This window comes from Schistocerca cancellata, chromosome 3, assembly GCF_023864275.1.
Source record: "Schistocerca cancellata isolate TAMUIC-IGC-003103 chromosome 3, iqSchCanc2.1, whole genome shotgun sequence".
NCBI lineage: Eukaryota > Metazoa > Arthropoda > Insecta > Orthoptera > Acrididae > Schistocerca > Schistocerca cancellata.
In genome coordinates this window covers 804,239,137-804,265,816 of record NC_064628.1, presented here as the reverse complement: position 1 = coordinate 804,265,816, position 26,680 = coordinate 804,239,137, and the positions used below count along the sequence as shown (strand labels likewise).

Genomic DNA, 26,680 nt, shown 5'->3' with positions numbered 1-26,680 from the left:
AACAGCAAACATGGTATGAAAGGGGTCTCCTACCCCATACAGAGAAAGGGGTGCAAGGAGATCAATGCAACAAAAAATGACACTGACATAGTTTAGTGAAATCCTTTATAAAGTAGGAAAACAGCAGTAGTTTTCGCAGTGCCCGCTCACCTCACAAACAAGCAATTTTGCTACTGCAATATTGAGTTTTTACTCATTTGTAGTGCACAAAAAATTAAACTGGTAAACAAAATAGTGTTGTCTGCCTATTTATGAGGAAATACATTAAGGAATAAAGGAAAATAAACTACATATTTTCACATAGTTCTTTAGTAATAAATTTTACACTTTAATATTTACAGACAATTTTACAATACATTTGAGCAAAGCAGAATTGTGTAATTTTAATTTTTCTTGATTCTGATGAAAATAGGCTCTTTAAATCCCAGCTCTGCCCTCCTGCATGAGAAATTACCACATCTCATTTAAAGTATCTGCCTAAAATGTGCTACATAAATCACTTTACATCATCTGTGACTGGAACATTCCTATAACTACATAACAATTATTTTTACAAGAAAAGTCACATTTAACAGAACAAATTGTCATAAGGTAACCAATATACTTGCACTTATGATTTATGAAGCAACTGGGGATGACACAGAGAGAGAAATAATTGAGGAGCATAAGTGTGTTTCAAAATTCTTGTTTCAACAGTCAGTATATGTCGTAAGATAATTTTACGTCAGACAACACAGAATTACATATTTACACAACAATTACAGTTTCTATTTGAATGGCAAATTATCTGAAACAGATATTAGTGAGTGACTGTACACAAAAGTTAATCATTAGAAGTTGAAGGAATATCTCAGCACTAATTCACATTTAGAACACAAAGTACAGAGTCATAAAAAACAGGAGTATGAGGTTACCAAAATAGTAGTTGAGTCACTTTCCTGTGTGTTCATATATGATTTTTTTCTGGCCCTGATGGATGCAGCTGTGCACAAATCAGTTACCACACACACACAAAGATATGAAGCTATTTGCTATCTGTTCTAAATTTTTAATCCAAATTGACTTTTTTGTAGTTTTTAAAAGATGCTAACAAAAAAGGATCTTGAGGTATTTTGTTTATAAATAAATATAAAACACGCGACATTGCTTTAATAAACAATTAAAACTCGCATTCTGCTCAAATAATTGTTGCAGCAATATTTCCAATTAAAAAAAAAAAAAAACAACAAAAGTCATAAAAAGATGCAATTTCCAGAACAATAGGTCACATGATTGTGCAGGCAGCACCATTATTAGTATCCAATTCATTATCACTCCACAAGTTGTGATTTACACACACACACTCATATCATTGTCCCTCCAACTCATCTTACTTCATCATCACTACACAAGTGCACACAGCCATGTCACATAAAATGAGGTAAAAAAAAGTGGCTATGTTTTGGAAGTTCCTGATAGCTATAAGCCATTCAATTCAAGATGCTGTGGGGAAAAATAATCACACAAAATAGCTTTTTGAATTTATAAAACAACTACTGAAGGAAAAGTATTTTTTCAAATTCAAAATGTGATAATGTAGAAATGTCAAAGACAGAACATGGCCACACCAAACAAGCACCTGAGTATTACTGAATTTCCAATTTTAATGAGCCATATAAACTTTGACAGCCCAATTACAACTGACAAACCAATAAGGCATTTAAAAGAAACGACGACATATATTGTTATTGTCTTACTCTTTACAATTAATGAATTCTGAATGTCCATAAGAAATAAATTACACAATAATTTTTAGCATATAACTGATGCTTTCAGTCGACCAGCCAGACGTCTGTTTTCAGATTTTGATGTAACTAAAGTGCATCACGATGCCAAACCCACTTCTTATTGGTGTGGTCAAAACGGTGAGCCAGCCACTGCTGTTCTAGCAACTGGTATCTACTATCACTCAAATACAGTGGTTTTCCTCTCTTTAGTTCTCTGTCTTCTTCACCAAAGCTGTCCAGATACACAGAGCCCCATAGACAGGCACGTTTTCCACGAATCACAATGATATAGGATGATGTAACAACCAAGTACATTGCTGTTCCTCCACCGCAGTCTATCGAATGCTGTATTGAAGAATAATGTCTATTAGTAAATGAGAATAGTAAATGTAATACATTGTTTCTAAATATACATTCAAATGAGACTGCTCTATTTCCTTATGATCCTCAATTTCTAATGCTACATTTTATTTTAACAAGCATTCTTTGTTAAAATTCCATTTGACATTATTTATGGCAACTGATTTGAAATTATTATATCAAATAAACGGTATTTCATTCTGCACGAAGCTTGTGATTGTAGGGACAAATGTGCCCTACAATCATTAATTTCCTTTTTTTAAATGCCTGTATTGTTTTCATTATGACATATATTGTGTCAATAAATGATGATAGTGACTGGATGGTTGATACACTAGATTTTCAGTACAAATTTCTGTCAAATAGTGTCACAGAAGTGGATTCTTCAAATCTTAAATTACAATGTCCTGTGGCATAAGTATAAAGCAATCAAAACTTTCATAAAACACATGTTACACAACTAGGTGTTCTTCATAGAAAAACAGAGCCCAGGTAATCGGTAAAGGGTGCAACCCTCAGGCTCTGAGCATGTAGCAAAGAAAATATAAATGAAAATCGATGTTAAATGAAATACCACAAATGTCCCTTGCAAACATTGTAGACACATAGATTCATCCATTTTAAGCTTTTCTTTCTTTTTTTTTTTTTTTAAAAAAAAAGTCAAAGGACTTCTTCTGAAAGCTATCAAGTTTACACTCTCTTTTGCACATGTCTGTCGACAATTCAACACTTCTGTTATCCAGTGAGTGGTCCTCTTTACATCTAAATTATTTAATGTTATTAGTACTCCCTAATTTTTTTTAGAATAACTGAGAGACCACAGATGTTGAATTATATTATTTTTAGTGAATTTAATAATTATCTGCACCTGTTCCTCGTAGCCTTTCCTCGTTGTCCTATACCTAATGCAGTTCTTGACTAGTCTTCTCTCTTGCAGCCCTTCCTCTCCTGCCCTCCAAATCTTTTTGTTTCTTTTTGTCAGATGAAGAAGAACCTTTGATTCTGCAAACAAATGTTGGCTGCATGTGTTTTCAGCATTCCACAGAAACTGGTTTCTAATTGAACTGCGCAAGAGAGAACTCCCTCTAGGCACATCCTTTGTACCTGTTCCTAGCTTACTCTTATTTCCTGTTTTCACTCCCTTCCTCCTGGTCCCACATATGACTCTCTCTATCCCCCCCCCCCCCTTCCATGTTCCCTATTCAATCTCTCTTTCTCTGCTACGTATTATTTCTCCACAGCAGTTATCCCCAAACCTGCCTCTGGGCTCAATTACTTGTTCCATTATCTTTTCTAATCCGCTTCTGGCCTGTGCCTTCCCCTGTCTGCTGCAGATACCCACAGTTTCTGCAGCATCCACCCTATTTACGATTCACTACTCGCCCATCAGGCCATCAGGTTGCAGGGTTATGCGGCAACAATAGGTGTGTGTGTGTGTGTGTGTGTGTGTGTGTGTGTGTGAATTTTACATGTCGTTTAACATGTTTGTTTGCTGTTCACAGTTCCTCTATTTGATAATGGAACAGAGGTTTTCGTGGCCAGTACATGTGTCCATGTTGATTTTTGTTTTATGGGCAATTAGACCTTGGTTTCTGTGTCTATCTGACAAGTAGTGATTTACACTCTCACACTTTTTACATTCCACTACGATTTCAATTACTGTTTACTATGTATTGTGTTTTATGTTTTATTTTTTCTGCCGCCACCATTTATAACGCCAGACTATGAAACTCAATGCATTCAAATATTTCTGTAGAGCTTACAAATTCTTTAATAATAGAATTACCATGAGAATCATTACAGCAGATAAAAAAAATTCTTTTTAAAAAGATCTTCTATCTAGACCAACCGCACAACAGTTGAATGTTTAAATACTAACAGTTCTCTTTCATACTATGCAATCTGTGGAACTTAAAGTTGCACCAACTTTATTTATTTTAATCCATTATGAAACTTAACTGCACCTACAAATGGTATGTGCCCTTTGTGCATGGATCTCCTCTCTGATTATGAGGTGAAATGATTTAATACATGCATGGGCCCTGGTTTATAATTATGCAGCTTCAGAAATACTTTTATATCAAGGAAATTTAAACTTTATCTCTGTCCATTTTGTTCAGAATAAATTCTTCCTTTAGTGACATACAAATACAAAATATAAACATGCTGATGCCCTTGGACCGTCAGAAGATCATACCCACTTGATATACTCATTGCTGTCATTCAAAACTGTGTACAGCTCAAATGAAATTATTTGGTTCCAGAAACATTTTCAAGTCTCAAAACATCTGTCATGTATATATGCTGACTGAAGCAATTAATGAAAATTTGTACCAAGGCTGGGTTTTGAAACCAGGTCTCCTGCAGGTGACCTGGGTTCAAATCCTGACCTTGGTACGATTTTTTTCATCACTTCAGTCTGCATATATACATGTGCTGATCACAACAACACTCAATGAATTTCTCAAGGGTTCTCTAAAACCAGGAGACACATTACAATAGGCAACTGCAGTGAACATTGCCTTTACTGATCTCATGGCTGCCACTGCAGATGCAACACACTTATACTATTACCATTGCAAGTACATCTAGCACTCATAGTAGATGCAGCATCGACTGCAATAGAAGCTGCTTTGCAAAAATCAACTGACAAGCAATTCCAACTTCACACATTTCTCAGCTCGAAGCCCTTTACAAGCTAACTGGTCAGCATATGACAAAAAACTTAATGCAGCCATAAATAATAATTTTGACATATACTTTAAGTCTGACAGTTCACTTTTACACAGGCCATGAACTGTTATAGTCCCGAGTCACAAAGGAAGGTGGCCAAGTTTAATCTCGTTCTGCACACCTGATGTCATGCATCCTCTGATAGCCAATGAGCATTCAGTAGTTTTCAGGAAGCTCCACTGTGAATGTTGTAGCAATGCATGTGTTGAAATGTGATCGTAGTGAGTTATTTAAGGCATTTCTGTTCCATTTGTTGCGAGCTGTCATGATTGATGGTGGTGGCAGGCAAGAAACATAATTTGCCAGACACGCTTTAATCAAATGCCAATCAGAAAATGGTGGACATATCACAGATGTTGTCAGATCTCAGGAACAGACTGCACAAGCGAGTGGTGTCAGCTTGAGAACTGTTCAACAGATTGCCAGTGAATGTAATTTATCTCTTCAGACCTGAAGAAGCCCACTTTTCAGATCACTAGGAAAACATCACAGCTGTGAGAAGCTTGTCATGAATTTAGACAATTTTTACAAGATGTTGTATGACATTTTAATTTCAGTATGCATAATGAAAACTAATTTCCTACCGTTAAAAAAAAATATAAAATAAAATAAAAAATACATAGCTAATTTGTGAAACTATAAATTTTAAAGGCACTATTTTTCAATGCAAAGATTGCTTTAAAACACTGGATTCAAATACGTACATACAAATGATGGAAGAAAATTTTTAATCAGGGTGTATACGACCCGGGACAATCAGGAGATGCAGGAAAAACCTGGGAATTTTTTTCATCTGGGAGATAACCAGGAAAAACCCGGGAATTTTTCATTGTTTTTGTTTTCAGTTAAATTTTTGTAATTTTGACTGGTAAGAACCGATACCCTGACAGAGGATATTACAGTATCCCACTACTGCAGAATAATACTGCAGCAATAAAACATGAACGAGAGAAAAAACGAAAATAAAACTTAAATTGAACAGGAAACACACCATATACAGCAACAAAACACAGTGCTCATACAAGCATCTGCCAACAGCAAAATGTGTTAAAGGATTTACGAAGACTATGCAAATGCTTCGTAACAACAAATTGCCTCCAATGAGCGTGATGTCACAACTGTTTACATTAGATTTGTTTTAGCAGTTACGAGCGGGATCTTGCGCATGCACAGTTGCGTAGTACCTTCTCCCGCTTCTGGCTACAGGAATGCGGCTGTTGGCTGTGTAAGCAGTCGCAGCAAGCAGCTAGATGCTACCGGGAAAAATGTTACTGGAGCGTCCAAAGCTGCTAGATTCATGCATGCGCAGCAGGCCCAGAATGTGGGGAAGGGGCAAATTCATATTCACAAAGCAACTAGCATCCAGCGCACGTTAGTCAGTCGATTATTCATATGACTTTGAAACGCATCCCTGTCGGTTTTTGAACACATTCTAAGATGATTTCTGAATGAATCTTAAGTTGATTTGTGAATGCATGCATAGTGTACATGATGTCTCAGTCAGGGGAATCCTCGTCGCACGTAGAAACAAACTTTCCTTCAGACAAAAGGGGCTATACGAGCTGAGCGGAGTGGCCGAACGAATGAATGCCAACCGCTTTCTGATTGTGTGGTTGATTGGGTTTGCGAATGATCAGCGTTGTTATAATTACTAGCGAAATCCATAGATTCAGACTACCAGAGTGGAAATAAACGAATAACAGGTAAGAGAGATTACGTATTACCTTCTCGGTGTATTCAAGAAAATGAAATTTTGACAGAAAATTTTTGGCCAGATCGATATACTAGTAAAGGTCAGTTATACAGTCCCCAGCTAGCAGCCGCTTTAAATTTTATTCTGCAAGAACATGTAACAATGCCTAACTGGAGAATAATCGCGGGATAACTAAACCGGTGATCCTGGCAGAGTTAGTGAAGTTAACCGGCAAATAAGCTGTGACATTGGCAGGAATAGTTACAGAATTAGTGATAACAAGACTGTTTGTTAGAACGAGGAAGGAGAAGAAACAGGGAAATCACACAAATTATGAAACAATATGACGATTCCAAGTTTGTATAAAAATTTCGTACAACTACTTTTCGATCTCATGCTTGAGAAACTGGAGTATATGAATGACGTGTGAAACTATTTCCTAACGTAAAGCTTTTTGCTTGTAGTAGGCCTAATAGGCATTTGATATTGGTACTTCGTGAATTATATTCTGTCATTACAAAAAAGACTGTTTGTGGCAAAACAGTCTCGTTTATTTGGTGTGTGTTGCAATTGTTGCAGTATTAGAAAGGCCTATTTTGTTTTATCTGACAGACAGTGACAAAACAGACGTAATCAGATCGGGAAACCACACCAATCTTGGGTACTGTATTAACAGCTTTTTCAGCATTAGACAGCAACATTTCGATTTTTCATGTAGCAAAACGTTTGATGAACTTTGATGAGGTAATAGAGTCTTTTGTAAAAAGGAAAGCATGCCATGTAAAGCTGTAGCAAGATGAGAGAGAAAAAATTCTAGGAGCTAAGGATTGAAGAAATGTGTATTGTCTTTCTTGTCTCATGTCTTTACTGGGTTTATGTATCCTATATTTAATTTTGTCACACAAAGCAGCAAGTTGTTAACTGATAGGGAGTGAAGAGTGCAAATTTTCTGAACATTTTTTTTTTTTTTTTTTTTTTTTTTTTTTTTTTTTTTTTTTTTTTTAAAAAAAGAGGGACAGGATGTCAAACTGGCCAACTGTAAGCAGGAGAGGCACCACAGGATGTTTTAATTTCCACTGTCCAGAATATGGTTTGATGGCATCCCTTATAAAATATACACGTTTCAATTCCACAGAACAAAATACAGTGACATGCGACAGAAGAATGCTGTGTGATGAGGTGAGGCACTGCAGTTTGGCACACTTACCACCAAATAACATGTCTTACATTTCCTCGAACAGATATGTTTTATGCATCAGATTCTTCAGAAAGATGTGCACTACAAAATGAACATATTTTTGAAAATTCGATTTTTTCCTAATTATTGATATCCTATCTCAAATGCTCAAGAGATTAGCGGTGTATTGGCTGGTTCGGAAATATCATAGATCCGGGGTTGGTGCGCAGAACAGTCCGAGTTAGAGTGGGGAAGTGGGTAGTCTCCACGTGACCCATGTATACATTTAGTGATTTTGCTGTTTCCTCCTCGTTTACTGCTCTCACGTCAAATGGAAACAAAACAGATTTCTGTGGCCGGGAGCTATCAAGTGAATTAAAATACTGTCACATAATTACAGAAGGCTAAAATGTGTTATTAGTTGCAGATTTTATTTTATTTCCACCTTTCTGACAGTCAAGCATTAATTGCCTTGCAGAACAATGAAATTATTTTTGTCGGTTTGCTAAAAAAAATTTTCTTTTATTAATCTTTTCCGCTGAGGCAAACAATATGTTTGAAATGAAGTGTTTAATTCCACACACTGTTCACTGCATTTTAAGTGCACATTTTCAACTTCTAGCACTATGGCATTATGCCATAATAAAGAACCAAACATGAGATAACACAGTACTGCTACTCCAAGAAAATTTACATCCCAAAAACCACATTGAAAAGCATAATATCAGGCTGTGGCCTACTTCACTGGGAATCTGGACATATTCTTAATGAGCACTTTAAATGTGCACATTTTAGTATGGGTCACAAAATTCCGATGCTCTTGGAGTATCCTCTGATGTCTTGTTTTTCTTATGACATAATGTAAGATCTTTTAATGTTTTACACGTACAAACACACGGGCATCCTACGACATCGTAGCTGCGCAAGCGCGGTGACGCCTGTCATCTGACGCTCCCTGGCAACTGCAGAAACGAACCTATTTCTAACAGAACGCGGGAAAATTCCGAATGGTGGTTTGAAAAGCATTACCATCAAGGTAAATTTCCTGTTACGGAAGTTGAATTATGTGTGTGAATGTACGATGAATTTCTTAAATCACAGAGTGTTTGACTCTCATTTAAAAATAAACTCTCTGATGACGAGCCATTTAGATGAATTTTGAGCCCAGAAGATCAGGCATTTATGTCGTTATTAAAAATTTTACTGGCACTTTTGTGTGATGACCAACATTATATGTGAAAGCTTAGCTTCTCTTGCAGCCTATTAATTTTATAGACCAATGCTGCATTTCATGCAGCAACACTATGTATATTAATTTAAACCATTAACTTTTTCTGTTTGGGTTTCGCGCTACTTAACAGTGATGTTGCTATTGGCCGACTACATCACGTGTCCTAAGCTCTGAATACCTATTGTCCTTGGCTGGTGAGATCACATGACATGAGCTATGACTGGCTTATAAAAGCGCATCACAATCTCGATTTCAATGCTTTGGAAAGTAACATGCGGTGTTTGGTGGAATTCGAATTTATACTTTTGTAACATGAAAACATGCAGCATACATGTTGTTGCTCATCAAAGATCTTTCCAAAATGTGTTTTTTTCCCCCCCAGTGTTTAGTTTTCTAAAGCACTGGGAAATTCTAAGCCCGTGAATAAAACTAATCATTCAAAGGACTGATAAGTTATACAGTTCTGAGAGGAAATAAACTGACAGTTAACTGGGGAAAAAGTATGTTTCCACCCGGGAGAAAGTGTATTTTTAACCGGGAAATCTGGGAGAAATCCGAGAATTTTTTTCCTTGTCCATGTATACACCCTGTTAATGGAACATAGTTATATTGCTGCTTAAAGGGCATAGTTTTTAAGAAGTATTCTTGAAATAAGAAAATCTAGCAATCAGAACATATTTTACTTGGATGAAACATGGGTAAGCCTGAATCAAACTTGGCAAGAGCGTTGGAAAATGAATGATGGTTCGGGTGGCTTGCAAGTACCACGTGATAAATGTGGAAGAATAATTGCACTTTGCACTGGTTTTGTTTCCAGATTTATTCTAGAAAGCAAATGTGTGTTTTGGGCAAAAAGGAGCAATTCAAGGGGTTATCTTTCTGAAATGAAATTGGAGACATTTAAATTATGGTTTAGGAAACAATTTCTCCCTTACACGCCTGCAAATAGTGATTGTTATGCAAATAGTGATTGTTTTGACAATGCAAGTTGTTGTTGGCAAGGCACCCACATCAAGTACTAAAAAGCTGATATCATGCTGTACGTTGGAAGTAAAAAGATACTGCATACTGCAACCAAATTTGTACTGAATTGTTGAATTTTACAGCACTTCATAAGCCTCATGTAAAAATTTAGAACATCAATAATATTGCAAAGGAATACAAACATGTAGTTTTGAATTTGTCACTGTACCATTGCCACTGTGATACAATTGAACTCATATGGGCACAAGTAAAAGGCTATGTCACAAAATGAAACAAGACATTTAAAACAGCAATTATTCTTCGACCTTTATCATGTGGTACTTGCAAGCCATCTGAACCATCATTCATTTTCCAACGCTCTTGCCTAGTTTGATTCAGGCTTACCCATGTTTCATCCAAGTAAAATATGTTCAGATTGCTAGATTTTCTGTCAGATTTCCCGGTTAAAAATACACTTTCTTAAAAATACACTTTCTCCCGGAACTGTATAACTTATCAGTGCTTTGAATGATCACAGTAGAATTCTGCACAAATTGCTTGACTGCATAACTCCTTCGGCATGAGCTGATTGTTTTTGACACACAGAATGGCCACAGGATGAGAACAGGAACAGAGAAATTTTAATTGATAATTTGCTTGAGCCCATCGTCATCACCAAGTGAATCAGACACTGACATAGACTGCAGTAAAGTAGATGATGACAATAGCAGCAACTGAAAACGATGAAAGGTAAGGGACACACACAACAGTAATGTTGTCTACTTCGTTTTTGTGGTCTCTCTTCCACAGTCACAATTTACAAGTAATATAGGGTTATGTTTCATTTATTGCGACTGTAATAAAGGTCTTATTTAGACCAGATGCGTTTCATTTTATTTTAGAGTATTTTCAGTGGTCACTGTTTCATCTCGTACATGCTTTCTTCTACACAGATGTTAGATTTTTTAGCACACTGCACTTCAATGACACACAATATATTTTAGTTTTCACGCTTTTATAAATTCAAATTTTTTTGTGTACTCTGATCAAAACAAAGTTAACAAAGTACTTGAAAGTGAATTGCGGATTTGTAAGTAACAAAGTAAAGTAAAATGCCTCTGGTCTAAATAACTACTGAAACAGTCTACACTGCAACAAACAGTGATATATTTTCAGTAAGAAAAACAGAACTAAGGTTGCTGCACTGTGGCCATAAGTGGGAGAATTTAAATGGCCTAAATAACACTTATTACAATCCCAAAAGACGGCACATCCCACCAAATTAAATATAATGTTTTTGGGGCATTTAAATTGTTCCTTTCAGAATGTTATGTAATGTGAGGTACACTATGTCTAAGCTGGCAGTAGTTATACATTGCACGTAGACAAGCACGATACATGTAAAGCACGTAACTTATGAGACAGTGCACAAGAACCAAAGTGACAATGAAACATGTATTACAGTGGGGTAGCCATGTGTGGCATTATCAGAGTGTTACAGGTTACTGAACTTTTTATACTGTGTGAAAATCATTATCTGCAAAACTTTAAGTTAGGCCTTTGGCACGAGCATTTGTACTACTTTGTACATAGATGCTTAGGACAAAGCACCAAACACACATGCAGTGCCAGTCCACATTGCATAGCTTGTTCCCTCACACAAGTCATCTCACTGTGGTAATCATGTGCCGTTGTTGTTGTTGTTGTTGTTGGTGGTGGTGGTGGTGGCTAAACTTTCTCTACTGATTGCAATTCGATAAACACTAGCTTACAAACAGCACTTCTATGTGTTTACTGCACCTGTCATTTAGGACTGGCAATGCTCCAGTCACCATTCTGTGTCTCTATCTGTGCAGACAGCCATTGTTCATGAATTTTACTGTAACATATGATTGATGGAAGTGGAAACCTTTCTAAGTGCCAAACCTTACATTTGTCAGAATAATCAAAACACAATGTATCTCATATTGTAGATAGTGTATTTCTATTCCAAATATTATGCTCCCCACCTCATCACTGCAAAAAATAATGAAACAAATTACGAAATAAATACTTTATTAAGACTGTTCTAAATGCTGCACCAGGAAACTGATCGGTTCTCAGAGACAATAAGAAAGTTTATGTTCCAAGTGCCATTAATAAAGATGTCTTATGCTTTATTCAGGATCATAAAAGTACAGAAATACAGCAGTAATATTTTAACTGGAAGAAATGTACTCAACAAAAACCATTTCTCATTTTTTTACATCATTTTGCAATAGGAGAATGACACTAAATTCATGATAAAACATCTCTCAGTATTGACATCTGTTTCTTGTATAGTGTGGGGACAAATAAAAGTAACCCAGATGAGGGATACAATAGGATGTGAATGTATGCATACAACTACACCTGCTTATGTGCACGCCATATGTACGCCCGCCACTCACCCGCCACATGATCCACACTGGCTCACAGCATAGTATGGGCTGTGTAAATGTGAGTGGAGCAGTGCAAAGGGGACAATGGTTCTCACAGTGGCAGTGGCAGTGGCAGTGGGTGTTCATTGGGGAAAGTTACATGAAAACAAAGTCAAGGAAATGGTGTGGTCAGTTGTTTGCCAAGAAGTTTAATGGTATCAAAGTACCAGCAAAGAATGCCACACAATGCTTAGTCTCAAAACTGCGTGACAGGATCTGTTTTGAATAAGTCAAACAAAATTCTGAAATGTGCCCAGACACCAGAAAATGTGGTTGCAGTTCACCAGAAAATGCTTCAGAGTCCTACCAAATCAACCCAATGCCTGTTGCAAAAGACTGGCATATCACGTCGATCATGCAGACAAATACTCCACCTGGAACTGCACATGCATCGCTACCGAGTGTCTGTTGTTTGTGAATTAAAACCAGCAAGTGCTCCTCAGCACCTCCAATTTTGTGAGTGGCTATTCGCTGGGATAACAATGAATGGCTTGGACACTGCTCTGTTCTTTATGTCTGATGAAACCTGGCTTCACCCGAGTTATGTCAACTCACAGAATCACAGGTTCTGGGCAGCAGACATTCTGCGTAACTTCTACGAAACGCAACTGCATTATCAGAAGGTTGGGATTTGGTGCGCAGTGTGTGCGCACCACATTATTAGTCCCATCTTCTTTCATCAGGCACAGATTTCAGAGCATTACATTGTCAACATTTTGAAACCATTTGTCGCAGCATTAATGGAGGAGAAGATGACCTACAGTTACTTCCAACAGGATGAAACAACTGCCCATACAGCCAGCCAAACCTTGGATCACATGTACACCATCTTCACACGTGACAGAGTTGTTAGCTGAGGTCAGTCTGGTCACAGCCCTTGCTGGCCACCCAGGTCACCTGATCTGTCAATGTGTGACTACTTTGTGTGGGGGAGCTCTCAGGTCTAAGGGGTATCACAACAACCATCATAGTCTTCAAGAACTGCAGCAGATCATTTCAGATGACACTGCAGCAATTCCAGAAGTCCAGCTTCGATCAGCCTTCAGCAACTTGCTGATCAGGGCCATTAGTACTGTATTTCCTTTGCTCTGCTGTGTATCTTTGTACCCTGGAACTCTGTCTCTGGCCCACTTTTGTTCGCTCAACCCTGTACAACTCCATTCTTAGGATGAGATGCTGCAAAGCTTACTTTAAAACTATCTGCACTATTGAAGAGATGGCATCATCAACAGGTCTTTCTGTTTTGCAATTGATAAACATGGCTGGTCTTTCAGATGAAGTATGGCATAGCATGGCATACATCTGCCATTTTCTTTTATCTTTTGAATACATTTACATTCTTCTATTCTTATGTTTCAGAGTAAGAATTTTTAATAGCTATTTGAGATGGATGAGTATGGGACAGTTTTATCAGACTACATTTGGAGATCTTACATGCCTGAATTGATAATAGTCTTTCAGCAGCATCTTTAAAACCAAAGAAGTCAGTTAATGCATTACAATTATATGGACTGGGTTCAAAGCTATAGCTGACAAAACTCCTGAAAGAAATAATGCTTGGCACAAAGACCATGCATCTTCTAATAATGAATGTTTCAAACATTTTCTCCATAATTTGACATTTGGTGCAAATCTAGGAGTGCATGCAACAGAGTACCAAAAACACATTAGTGCTGAAAATGCATTTTTGAAAGAAATGTCACTTAGAACATTTTTCATTTCCAGTCTTCAATGACTCACAAGAAAATGGAGAAAGCATTATCACACCAGCTACAACACTTCACTACTGATATCACAGATGTTAGTTGCATGCAGAACATACTAGCCACATGGTCTTTCACAAATCAAGATAATTGTACAACAATTAGATTTCAAAGCTCTTGGCATTGCACAGTAGGATGATGATGTCATTTCACAGCAGGGGGATGATAAACTGAGGCTGCTACATGGTTCTTTATCTGGTTTCCAACTTCAGCACATCAACATACCAAATACAAATGCGAAGTAAATACTGCGATATCTCAACATAGTGTGCACGCCTGTTTGGTACAGCTGAGGTCCAACATCAGACCATCTGTTCACTCCACACTCTGTGCCATCCAGGAGTTAAAGCGATGGTATGTTATGTCAATACAGCATTTGTTTGGCATTAGGTAGAAAAGAACCGCAAATATATCATGCACAGCGTGCATGCCAGGAAAATAAAATCAGTAATCATCTCGTCTTACACCTCACACTTTCGATCCACTAAACCAGCAATTCAAGCGCATACATGTATATATTGATGGACCCCTCCTGCTACCAGAAGGCTGTAGTTTCTGCCTGATGACAGCCAACCACTTTTCACACTGACCAGGTCTCCCAAAGATGCCGCACCCCTGACTGTAGCCAAAATATTCTTAAGGTCTATTCACGGTGATATAAGTCCTCCTGGGAATTCAGGGAATTTGGACAGCTGCCTAACATCCTTCAGCAAACAGGCCAGTAAACACTTACACTGTCTGCTCAAAGCCTGTCTAAGATGCTGTGCCTTCGAACGCAGCACAGACACTCTTCTGACTGTCCCGCTTGGCATATGAACTGCCTTCAAAGCTGTCCTGAATGCAACTGCTAAGCTGGTTTATGGACAAATGTTGTGTCTACCAGGAACATTCATTAATACCACACTCTGTAATATAAAAAATTGAATATCGGACATTGTACAATAGTTATGTACACAAATCTGTAGACTTTCAAACAATGGAAAATCCAGGATGGAATGTAACAATGCGAGAGAAGGGAAGTTGTTGCTCACCATATAGCGGAGAGGCTGAGCCGCGATAGGCACAATAAAAAGAGTTACACAATCATAGCTTTTGGCCATTAAGGCCTTTGTCAGCAGTACACACACACACACACACACACACACACACACACACACACACAAGTGCAAGCACAACTTGCACACGCATCTGCAGTCTCAGAGAGCTGAAACTACACTGCGAGCTGCAGCACCAGTGCATGATGGGAGTGGCGACTGGATGGTGGTAAGGAGGAGGCTGGGGCGGGGAGGGGGACAGGTAGTATGGTAGGAGTGGCGGACAGTGAAGTGTTGCAGTTTAGACGGAGGGTGGAGACAAGGTGCGGAGGGTGTAAGTAGCGGAAAGGAGAGAAATAAAAATAAAAGAAATTAAAATACGGAGTGGTGGTGAAATGACAGCTGTGTAGTGCTGGAATGGGAACAGGGAGGGGGCTGGATGAGCGAGGACAGTGACTAACAGAGGTTGAGGCCAGGAGGGTTATTGGAACATAGGATGTATTGCAGGGAAAGTTCCCACATGCAGAATTCAGAAAATATGGTGTTGGTGGGAAGGATCCATATGGCACAGGCTGTGAAGCAGTCATTGAGATGAGGGGTATCATGTTTGGCAGTGTGTTCAGCTACAGGGTGGTCAACTTGTTTTTTGGCCACAGTTTGTCGGTGGCGGTTCATGCGGACAGACAGCTTGTTGGTTGTCATGCCTACATAGAATGCAGCACAGTGGTTCCAGCTTAGCTTGTAGATCACATGACTGGTTTCACAGGCAGCCCTGCCTTTGATGCGATAGGTAATGTTAGTGACCGGACTGGAGTAGGTGGTGGTAAGAGGATGTATGGACAGGTCTTGCATCTAGGTCTATTACAGGGGTATGAGCCACGAGGTAAAGGATTGGGAGCAGGGGTTGTGTAAGGATGGACGAGTATATTGTGTGGGTTCGGTGGACGGCAGAATACCACAGTAGGAGAGGTGGGAAGGATAGTGGGTAGGACATTTCTCATTTCAGGGCACGACGAGAGGTAATCGAAACCCTGGCGGAGAATGTAATACAGTTGCTCCAGTCCCAGATGGTACTGAGTTACGAGGGGAATGCTTCTCTGTAGCCGGACTGTGGGACTTTGGGAGATGGTGGGAGGCATGGGAGATTTGTTTTTGTACAAGTATGGGAGGATAACTACAGTCAGTGAAGGCTTTAGTGAGACCCTCGGTATATTTAGAGAGGGACTGCTCGTCATTGCAGATGCGATGACCACAGGTGGCTAGGCTGTACGGAAGGGACTTCTTGCTATGAAACAGGTGGCAGCTGTCGAAGTGGAGGTATTGCTGGTGGTTAGTAGGTTTGATATGGACGGAGGTACTGATGTAGCCATCTCTGAGGTGGAGGTCAACATCTTGGAAGGTGGCTTGTTGGGTTGAGTAGGACCAGGTGAAGCAAATGGAGGGAGAAGTTGTTGAGGTTCTGGAGGAATGTGAATAAGGTGTCCTCACCTTCAATCCAGATACCAAAGATGTCATCGGTGAATCTGAACCAGGTGAGGGGTTTAGGATTCTGGGTTTTTAGGAAGGATTCCTCTAGAAGGCCCATGAATAGGCTAGCATAGGATGGTGCCATGCAAACGCCCATAGCCATACTGCAGATTTGTTTGTAGGTAATTCCTTCAAAGGAGAAGTAATTGTGGGTGAGGATATAGTTGGTCACGGAGACTGGAATTAGGTTGTAGGTTTGGAATCCATAGGGCGTATGGAAAGGTAGTGTTCGATAGCAGTAAGACCATGGGCATTAGGTATGTTAGTGAACAGGGAGGTGGCATCAATAGTGATGAGCAGGGCACCGTGTGGTAAAGGGAGAGGAACTGTGGAGAGTCAGTTGAGGAAATGGTTGGTATTTTTATATAGGAGGATAGGTTCTGGGTAATAGGTTGAAGGTGTTGGTCTACGAGTTCAGAGATTCTCTCAGTGGGGGCACAGTACCCGGCCACAATGGGGCGTCCTGGGTGGTTGGGTTTATGGACTTTAGGAAGCATGTAGAAGGTGGGAGTGCGGGCAGTGGTAAGGGTAAGTAGAGAGACAGACTCTGGGGAGAGGTTCTGGGATGGGCCTAAGGATTTGAGTAGTGACTGGAGATCCTGCTGGATTGATGGAATGGGATCACTGTGGCATAGTTTGTAGGTGGAAGTATCTGACAGCTGACGGAGTCCTTCTGCCACGTAATCCTTGCGGTTCAAAACTACGATGGTGGAGCCTTTGTCTGCAGGTAAAATTATAAGATCAGGATCAGTTTTTAGATGGTGGACTGCGGTTCTTTCTGCGAATGTAAGGTTAGTATGCATGTTGAAGGATTTGGGGAATGATGGAGAGGCAAGGTTCGAGGATAAGAAATTCTGGAAAGTTAACAGGGGGTGTTTTGGAGGTAGTGGGGGTGGATCATGGTTGGATGGAGGACTGAACTGAGTTAGGCAAGGTTCAATGTTGGTCTTTGGTTGAGACTGATTGATCAGGTTGGTGGCAAAAAAGTGTTCCCACTGTAGGGACCGGGAGGAGAGAAGGTCTTTAACTAGTCCTGCATGGCTGAATTTCGGAGTGGGGCAAAAGGTGAGGCCTTTGGAAAGGACTGATATTTCTGTGGGACTAAGGCTTCTGGAGGAAAGGTTCATGACTGTGTTGTGGGTCTGTTTAGGATTTGAGTTCTGTGTGGTGGTGGGAGTGAGTTTCGGAGGATGGGGTAAGTGTAGTAGGCCTGCGAGACAAGGTTTGTCAGCTATGAGGGGGCATGGGGGAGGTTTGGAGGCGGTTGTTGAAGTGGTCAACAGTGGCACTCCGAGGTGGGAGTAGGAGGTGAGCAGGATGGAGAGCTTTTAAGAGGTGGCATTGTGCATGTTGCTGAAGTTCCTGCATCTGAAAAATTGTGCAAAATACACCCAAATACGTGTGAAAAGTACAAAATGGATGCACAAGGGGAAAAAGAGAGATGAAATCTGATGAAGACGAGGATAGTGGAAGGTGAAAACGCACTAAAATTGGTGAGAAGTCACAAAGGTCAAAGTAGAGAATAACTAATCATTAATAAATATAAGTAAATTACTGTGAGTAGCAGGTTTGGGGGCGGATAAGGGAGACAACAGATGTGACTGGGTGAGGTGGATTTAGTCGGTGCGAACAGGCATAGAACAGAGAAAGTGTGTGGGGTGGGGAGGGGTTTGTAGTTAGAGATGTAAGATCGTGTGGCACCGGAAAAGTGCGGGATAACATGCAAAAATACGGGAACTGACACAGGAAGCGTGATCAGTTTGAAGGTCTAGGCTTAATTATATTGGCGGGAGTAATGTGGGACATAAGATGCTGCACCAACAATCAGTGTTTTCTTGACGCCGTCTGTTGCGCACGGCCGGGTCCGTTGATAGTGTGTGGCTCGTAAGTAGTGCGTGCAGTGCAGTTCGTAAGGCTGGACATCATGTTCATTTTAACCTTAAATACTAGTGGCTATGATAACACTTCTTGGTTTCATATGAAGACACACTACTGAATTTCACCGGTAACAAATGAAATGTAATACTTGACGCTTTTCCTTCTTTGGTTGTGACTGTGAATAATTTAGAAAATAAAGTAATGTTATAAACTCAACACAGTCTTTTATTGTTAAGTTAATCAACAACATACAGTGCTCATCATATCTAGTTCCCCTTGATGATCATCACCCACGTTTCCGTAACTTTACTCAAACTGCTGGCACTATTTCACTTTGGCTGAACATTATATCACTTTTGTTACACATACTGTTAAAACTTCACAATGACTCTCGATACAATTAACCGTTTCAGACCCTCCAGCTACAATTGTGCACATTAAGATTTACAGTGCCTTAGCTACAACAGAAGTATATTTTTCTAATGGAAACATGAGGTGCACATTAGTGAACGTTCTACCTTTTCATCATGTGCAAGTGCTGCCAACTGTTGGGCATCACTATGAAAATATCAGTAAGTCAATGTAGCAGTACACAGCAGCTCTTGATCAACAGAAAATATGGATGTGGTTGGTTCACTATATTCCACTGTATAACTGAATACTATTATCGTAATTATGCATGGTAATTATTGAATGATGATTTTACTATTTATTGCAATAGAGAATATTTTGTAATTAGTTACTTTAGTCTATAAAATGAAGCCAAGCATAAAAAGTATGTTTTGAAAATTGGTACATATTTTTGTATAAATCTTGCATCTGAAATCATTAAAAAAATTACCTAAGAGCATTAGCACATAAAGAAAACTTTTCCTTCCTCCACAAAAATTCAGGTTGAAAGGATTAAGATGGCAAATATATTATTGTTGGATGTATATTTCCAGCACAGCTCTATATTTGTGCACAAGTCCATTTCTTATCATATCACAACAACCTGAACTCTGTTCTGTATATGCTATAAGTCGTTCTGCAGTAGTGCGCTAAGTAACATGTACGACAGTTTTAATTCTCCTCGAAGATACTACATTTTTTACCAATCTTCCTCTGAAGACTTATTTATAACTCGCTTGAAATATTCTTTCTTATCTCCTCACAACAATTTATGTAATGCCCAGTAAAGATACAAATATTTTAGCTAGTGATTATGTATCAATTTATAAGGAACCTGATTAACTGGGAACAACTCAGTTTCCTCTGAATATCAAGATATTCAGAAAATTAAATTTTCAATGCATATCCATCTCTCTTAGCCACATACAGAATGATAATCAGTAAGAAAAATCGAAATTAACATTCTTATTTCGTAAACAACACACAACAGACCCACCTGGACAGCTTCACAAGTGCTAAGCTGCTTGCAGCAAGATTCCTTCAGACAGACCAGTGTACCACAGAGTAAACATATGCTTGTTTCTCGGGGTACTGAATGGCACTGAGAACATTGTCTTCTGTGATAATACTGAAAAAAAGGAGATACAGTGCTACAAACTTCATGACTAAAGTTAAAAAAAAAAATAATAATAATAAAATAAAATAGAAGTGTTGGCTGAAGTTTACATACACCATCACTTTAAGAACAGGGTAAGTCAAAATCTTCACAAAGGTCACACAATCACCACAGAATACAAGTGAAGCTAATAGTATCAGTCATATATATCCAAATTTCATATTTATGTACTAATGTCATTACATTTATAAACATCCATTAAAAAGAATAAACTGAAGGGTTATTTTTACCTGGAATATTTTATCATACAGTTGTGGCAACCGTAGGAGACGAGGCTGGTGCCATGACAAATGTTGTTCAGCTAAGAAGTTCCGCGCTGAAACCTGTGAACGTGCTGCAAAGGCAGCCATCTGTTCACACCAAGCACGTGCTGTTGCTGCCCCATTTGTGGGCCAATTGAGAGCAACAGCTGCACTAAAACGACCCCATTCCATACCCTCAGCGACAAGTTCAAGGTAATAGACAAGTCTGACAAATTCTTCTTGTGGTGAGGTAATCTCAGGTAGAGGCTGCTCGTATAAATGATGTCGCAGAAGAGCTGCTAGGCGCAGAAATGGCAAACAAAGTGTTTGCAACTGAAACATAATTAACATTCAAGTTAAGAAACTTGGTGCACAAGTGAGTTAAATCGACAAATATGCCCAATTTTGAAATGAGCAATATGATAAATTCTGTAAGAGCAACACTTAAAACTAAATCAATCTCTGTAATTAAAGTGACAAAAGATTCAAATTCTGCACTTTCAGGACAGTTCAAGATTATGGGAACGATAAGAATGGTGTATAGTTAAAAAGTTGTCCGTGGTGTATGAGAAACAACGTTGTGTGGCACATAACTGTTGTCAAGGTGATCTACTGCATAAGCGACACATGCATACCCATGCTTCAGTACAATTATTCCCACCTTTTAGAAAAGCATTTGATGTTATTACTAAGAAATCAAAATTGCATATTTTAAGGCTTCAGCTTTTACTTTGTTTTTAGACATGTCGTAAACAAACCTACTTAACTTAGCAATTTAACCTTTCAATTCACACATAAAGTGATAACGGAATGGCTCGTAGGATTCTTGCTGCATTTTTACGCCATCTCTGAATATCTGGTGGTGACTGTGCCAATTCTACTGACTGCCTATTCACCTATGGATAATGATAATATAAGAGAAATTGAGGTGTGTATTAAGCCATGGAAGCATTCATTTTTCCCTTGTTCCTTAGGTAATGGAACAGGACAGTGAGCTACTAACAATGGTATTAAGTATCATCCATTGTGTACTTTCAGTTACTTATGACATATATACATTGCCCGATTCACAAATTTATCAGCAATTTTGTCTTCAGTTATGTGGAATACTTAAGCAACAATAAATAATACTGTTCAACATTCAATTATTTCTACACTGTAACTTCTCAATTTCCTACCAAAACGTTTCTGATTCTTCACTAATGAGTACCCATTTTTGTATCAGATGTGCTCTGCTCACTGATCAGTGTAAGAGATACAGTCACCAAAAGCCTGACAGTTAATCTATAATGCATATGTAATGACTTAACAGGAAATAAATTCATCCTTTGTTAAATGAGTCATGCATCTAAGCATTACTCTCGATTGAAACTTCATGTTACAGAATTACCCTAGTTGATTTTCTTGTCTCTTAATATATGACATTACCTGAGACTCCAGATGTTGACGATGTGCACTTGATATCAGTCCTGATGCATTATTTTCATCACCCTCATCTGGATTAAGTTCTACACTGTCTTCAAGGTACAGTCGACCTCTGTCCAACTGCTGCACCGTGAGGGCAAATGCGGCATCGAGGGAGTCTAACCTATCTGTTGGTTCTGGAATACGCCGCCACCTTGCTCTCTCTGCTTCTTTCATGCTGCATGTCAGTTGCGCTACAACTTGCATGTACAGCAAGTTGTAAAATATCTTGACCACACATGCAAACGATGCTGGAAAAGTAAACTTGTATAAAATTAAACTCTGGCAATGTAGCTAACTTCTCTAAAACTTGGAGTAGTAAACTGGCAAAATCTAAATGTCTTCAACTATATGCTTAAAAGCATTCTGACAGTTGAAGGGGGTATGCAGAAGACATTACTAACCCTCAATATTGCAGGACCACTTTGATCGCAGTATCTGCTGTGTTTTTGAATGCACCACATGCTTGTAACAAGCAGATCCCTTTGTCGTGCTAGACAGAAGTGTCTAGTACATAAATTGTATTGAGAATGAAAGCAGGACCCAAGCAGGCAGTACTCTTTTCATTCTCAGTGCATTTGACAAACTTCAACAACTGGTCATTTTCAAGCACATGCTTTAAGCTTCATGCTTAAAACACTTGGTTGGCAATGACCCGTGGTTGAAAATGGCGAACTGCGCAAATTATAAAAAGATCAGATGGTTTCATTTGCAAAACAGGCTGAGGCTGTGGATCTCCTAATAAATAAAATTTTATATAAACTGTCTTGTGTTTTGTATTTATGTTCTAGTCTTTGAACGTAAACAACTCATTAGATGCCATAACTAAAAATTACACTCTTGTTGGTTAACAATTACTTTCATCAACCCCTTCAACTCAAAACAAAAAGTAAAAAGTAAATGTTACAACTATTTGATAAAAGGGAGAAAAATCTAGTCACTAAGAACTAAAATGAGAACAATTAGAGCATGGCTTAAGCATACAAAAATGAAAAGGCACAATATGCTGAAAATAATTTTACATGGCATTTGTCAGTTTCACACAAAGAAATAAAAATGATCAAAGTGTCCCTTTTTTTTAGAGTTAATCTTCTGTTTTGTCTTCATACTTCGAAGCAACTTTTCTTACAAATGTTTAAATTACAGATTTACCACATCTGAAAGCTGAGCTGCAGTTTACAGCAGTAATGTTAGGGCTAGCAGATCTGAATACTAGGTTATGTCTGAGTGTATCATATTAGTGAAAAGATCAAGTGGATGGTGCAAGAGATATGCCAGTGTAAAAATCTCTTTCTAAGTAACACTCATGGGAGAAAAATGACAGAATCATTACACAACTCCTTGGCTGATGATTACTAGCTAGTGGTAATTTTAAACCAAGTGGCGTCACAATTGATTGAGGCTCTTTGGGGAAAAATGTTGGCAAGACTGATTATGTGATAAAAACTTGAGGATATGATAAACATTTGAGGGGGGTGGAGGTGGGGGAGGCAGTGGTGCAGGCAACACTTTTGACTGTAATTGCAGTTACAGAGAAGAGGATGATATCAAGCACACTGTTAAGAATACTCCTAGCACTAAACAGAAGAATATGTCACTCATCGAGCAGCATGACAAATCTTCGTTGAGCATTCTGTAGAACAAATTAAGGCAGACCTTAACACAGCCTCTTGGGAGAGAGATGTGTCCACACAAGGACGTGATTGATGCATCCCATAATATGTGGCATGGCTTGTATTTGAATGGTTCTGAGAAGAGGTTACTTGTTCAAAAAAGTACCAGCAGCATCTAGCTGGACCAAATTAGTATCCATTCTATCCTAGTGTTTTCCAAGGCTTTCACCAAGCAGCAACACACAAAAGAACAGGCACTGTGCATTGTTCTGCAGCAGCTTCCCTACATTCAAAAATTATGTTTCAATGGCTAGTAGTACTTGCACACTATGAGCATAAATAACTCACAGGCATCACAACGAGTAGGATTGTGCATTTTACTTTTTATCTGCGCTTGAAAGGGAGTAATCTCCTCAGATGAATTTAGCTACTTCATACAGAGTTTGCTTACTATTTTTGAACAGCTTAGGATGTCCTCTAAGTCCAATATGAGGGTAGACTGAAAAACCTGGAAAAAATGTCACAATAACTGCTGAAAAAATTATTTCCCAGCATTCACTTCAGATAGCTATATACTTGACCAGCAAAATTCCAATTTGTACTGTACGCACTGTATATTGTGGCAAAACTTGCCAGTTATTTCACTGGCAGAGTCACTTTCTTGTTTCACTAATATTACTTCACAGTACACAATTCAAACAGGAACCAAATCAAATTAAAGGGAGCAATCTCCCTACCATGGTCAACTCTTCCAAATGACATAATAGTGAAGTAGAATAAGAACCGGATATGATTCTGCCTTTCCCCAAGTAATATGTCAGTCACTTTCCAACCAGACCAATCAGTCTTGACCTGTATTAGTGAACTCTCATACGTTTTGAATAGTAATTTGTTTCTTTAGTGTGATGGTGGATCAATCTTCCATCTGTGATAATGAGTCCGAGTGAAACAGTTGCATGTAACACTATTAAACTCTGTACTGAAATGTGCTTCGCTGTAACTTTTGCTGTCAAAATTTGGCAATTATGACGTAAATGTCATATTTGTTATGCATAAGGTACTTCTTAAACTGAAATGCCAATGGTACGAACTACTGCACAGGGTGCATAGCCAGTTTGGTTTATCAGGTCTAATTTGTTGATAATTTATTGACATTTTAAAATTTTCTGTCATACATGTAGCTGCATGTATTCTACAGGCCTGGATCATAGCGTGAATCTTGCAGTGTCTATGTGACCAACTGGCCTTACCCTTCATGACAGAAATGATTCTGGTCAAAGCCACTGGCAGATTGAACTTTCAGACCTCTGCTGGATGCACTAAAAGTCCACACACCACCAGCTAGCCGATAGGGAGGCATGAGAAAGGGGATATGTGGTTGCTATTGGCTGCATCCTGCGAGGGAGAGGACAGCGAAGTGTCTCTCTCTCCTCTCTCTCGAATGAGCTTTCACGAAGAGCAGACACTCTTGTTTTCCAGCTGTTCGTTGGAGCACATGGCCTTGTGCCATTTGTCTCCATCTATCTCGGCTCTCTCCGACTGCCCCCAACTAGTTCCAATGTGAACCACCTTTCTCCTACCTACTTTCACGTTTTGCAAACACCCAGACTGCCAGACGGCCCTGCAGTCCAGCCTGGAGAGGCCTTCATGTATTCCGTAAGTTTCAGAATATATGAGTTTCTTTTAATCTTCTCTATTCATTTCAAACCAGCCTCCCTTCCGATGTTCACAACTCATCCCTCTCTCAACACTGACAAAGGCTGTATTCACAACAGGTGTTGTCTGTTACTATCTTGGATACATTAATTTTGTGATCTTTCATTATTCCATCATGATTATTCTTAAATATTTTCTATGCGAACTCTAACCTCCAATATTTCTGAATCAAGGACCCTGTTTAAACCCATTGTTTCAATCTGTCAACTTGTAGAACATTTCAAATTAAAATATTTAATTACAGCACAAAATTCAATTTTCATATACCTTCTATGTCACACATCGTACTAGGCTTACACACTGAGGTAGCTGCTAGGTAACTACTGCACATCTTGAGCATTTGGAACTTTGAATAGCAGCATTACAGGAACAAATGTTGCCACACTTGCCTATCCAGTCCTTTGATATTAGGTGTTTAGTTCAAAGCAAATCATTTCACTGGCTATTCCCACCACCCATAACCCCAAACCCTCTGAGTCACACACCCATATTCATTCACAGCTAAGCAATTCTACTCTATTCTGTGTTTAAAACTTAATTAAAATTATCTGTCATTTAGTACTTTCATGAAGCATCCCAACAATATTAGCTGCTTTTGGTCTCCATGTTTCACTTGAGCTTCCTCTCTTATATACTATCAACTGATATACAAATAAGTGCACTACATCACTTGGCTAACAAGCATGAAAAATGCAGTTTCAGTTATACAAAAGACAAACTACTAACCTTGATCCAGATGCAGTGGAAGGAGGAGGACAAACTGAGTAAGCAGAGCAGAAGGATCATGTAGCAGTAAAGGAACTGTCCTTTCAGCTGGTAGCAGAGCTAAAGGATCACTGTTTGAATCTGGAACTCCGGCTACTTGCTGCCATATTTTCCATGTTGGCCAGGAGACCAACACTCTAGAATGTACTGCCAAGACATGTAGGAGTGGTACTGAAAATACAGAAGGGTATTACTAACAGCAAATTGTTTGCATTTTAAATAGCACTTGTCTTGTATTGTAATTCACCAAATTCAAACCAGTAACTTCACTGACAAAATATATATCTTGCACCAGGGATATAACAAAACTATTCAGCTAAAGGAAGGGTTAGGTTGATACGATACATCCAGAAGCATCAAAAATTAATCTGGTAACTGAGGGAACATGTGGGGGTGGGGGGAGTAATCTAGAGGGAGACCAAGGATCAAATTGAATAAGTATTTGTGGGGTGGGTTAAGGGCACTCAATAATGTTGTTATCAGCACCTGTACTAAGATTAGTAGAAACAAATGCGGTTAAAATGTAAATGCGATCAAATATATGAAAAGTAATCTGTGATAAAATAGCATTCACTCTCTCCCAATCTTACCTACGATCACCCGCACAATCAAATTTGTTCACACCAAGCAAGATAACTTGAAAAATGGTGAAATGTTATAAAACTGTGAATTAAAACACAGGAAATAGAAGAAAAAACTAAACTAAATTGACAAGAGTACGTGAGCGGA

General features: G+C 38.8%; 1 protein-coding gene across 2 annotated transcripts in view; it reads right to left on the bottom strand.

Annotated features, from left to right (window-relative positions):
* Nucleotides 1-291: 291 nt before the first annotated feature.
* Nucleotides 292-26,680, bottom strand: part of LOC126175863 (E3 ubiquitin-protein ligase Ubr3) — a 281,912-nt gene continuing 255,523 nt past the window's right edge. For both annotated transcript variants that reach the window (XM_049922876.1, XM_049922877.1), the window contains 5 exons: nucleotides 25,913-26,122; nucleotides 21,822-22,108; nucleotides 20,382-20,726; nucleotides 19,972-20,103; nucleotides 292-2,111 (listed from right to left, as the gene is read on the bottom strand). In XM_049922876.1, the coding sequence (XP_049778833.1) occupies nucleotides 1,854-2,111; nucleotides 19,972-20,103; nucleotides 20,382-20,726; nucleotides 21,822-22,108; nucleotides 25,913-26,122 (1,232 nt within the window). In that variant the 3' untranslated portion in view covers nucleotides 292-1,853. The remainder of the gene's footprint in view (nucleotides 2,112-19,971; nucleotides 20,104-20,381; nucleotides 20,727-21,821; nucleotides 22,109-25,912; nucleotides 26,123-26,680) is intronic.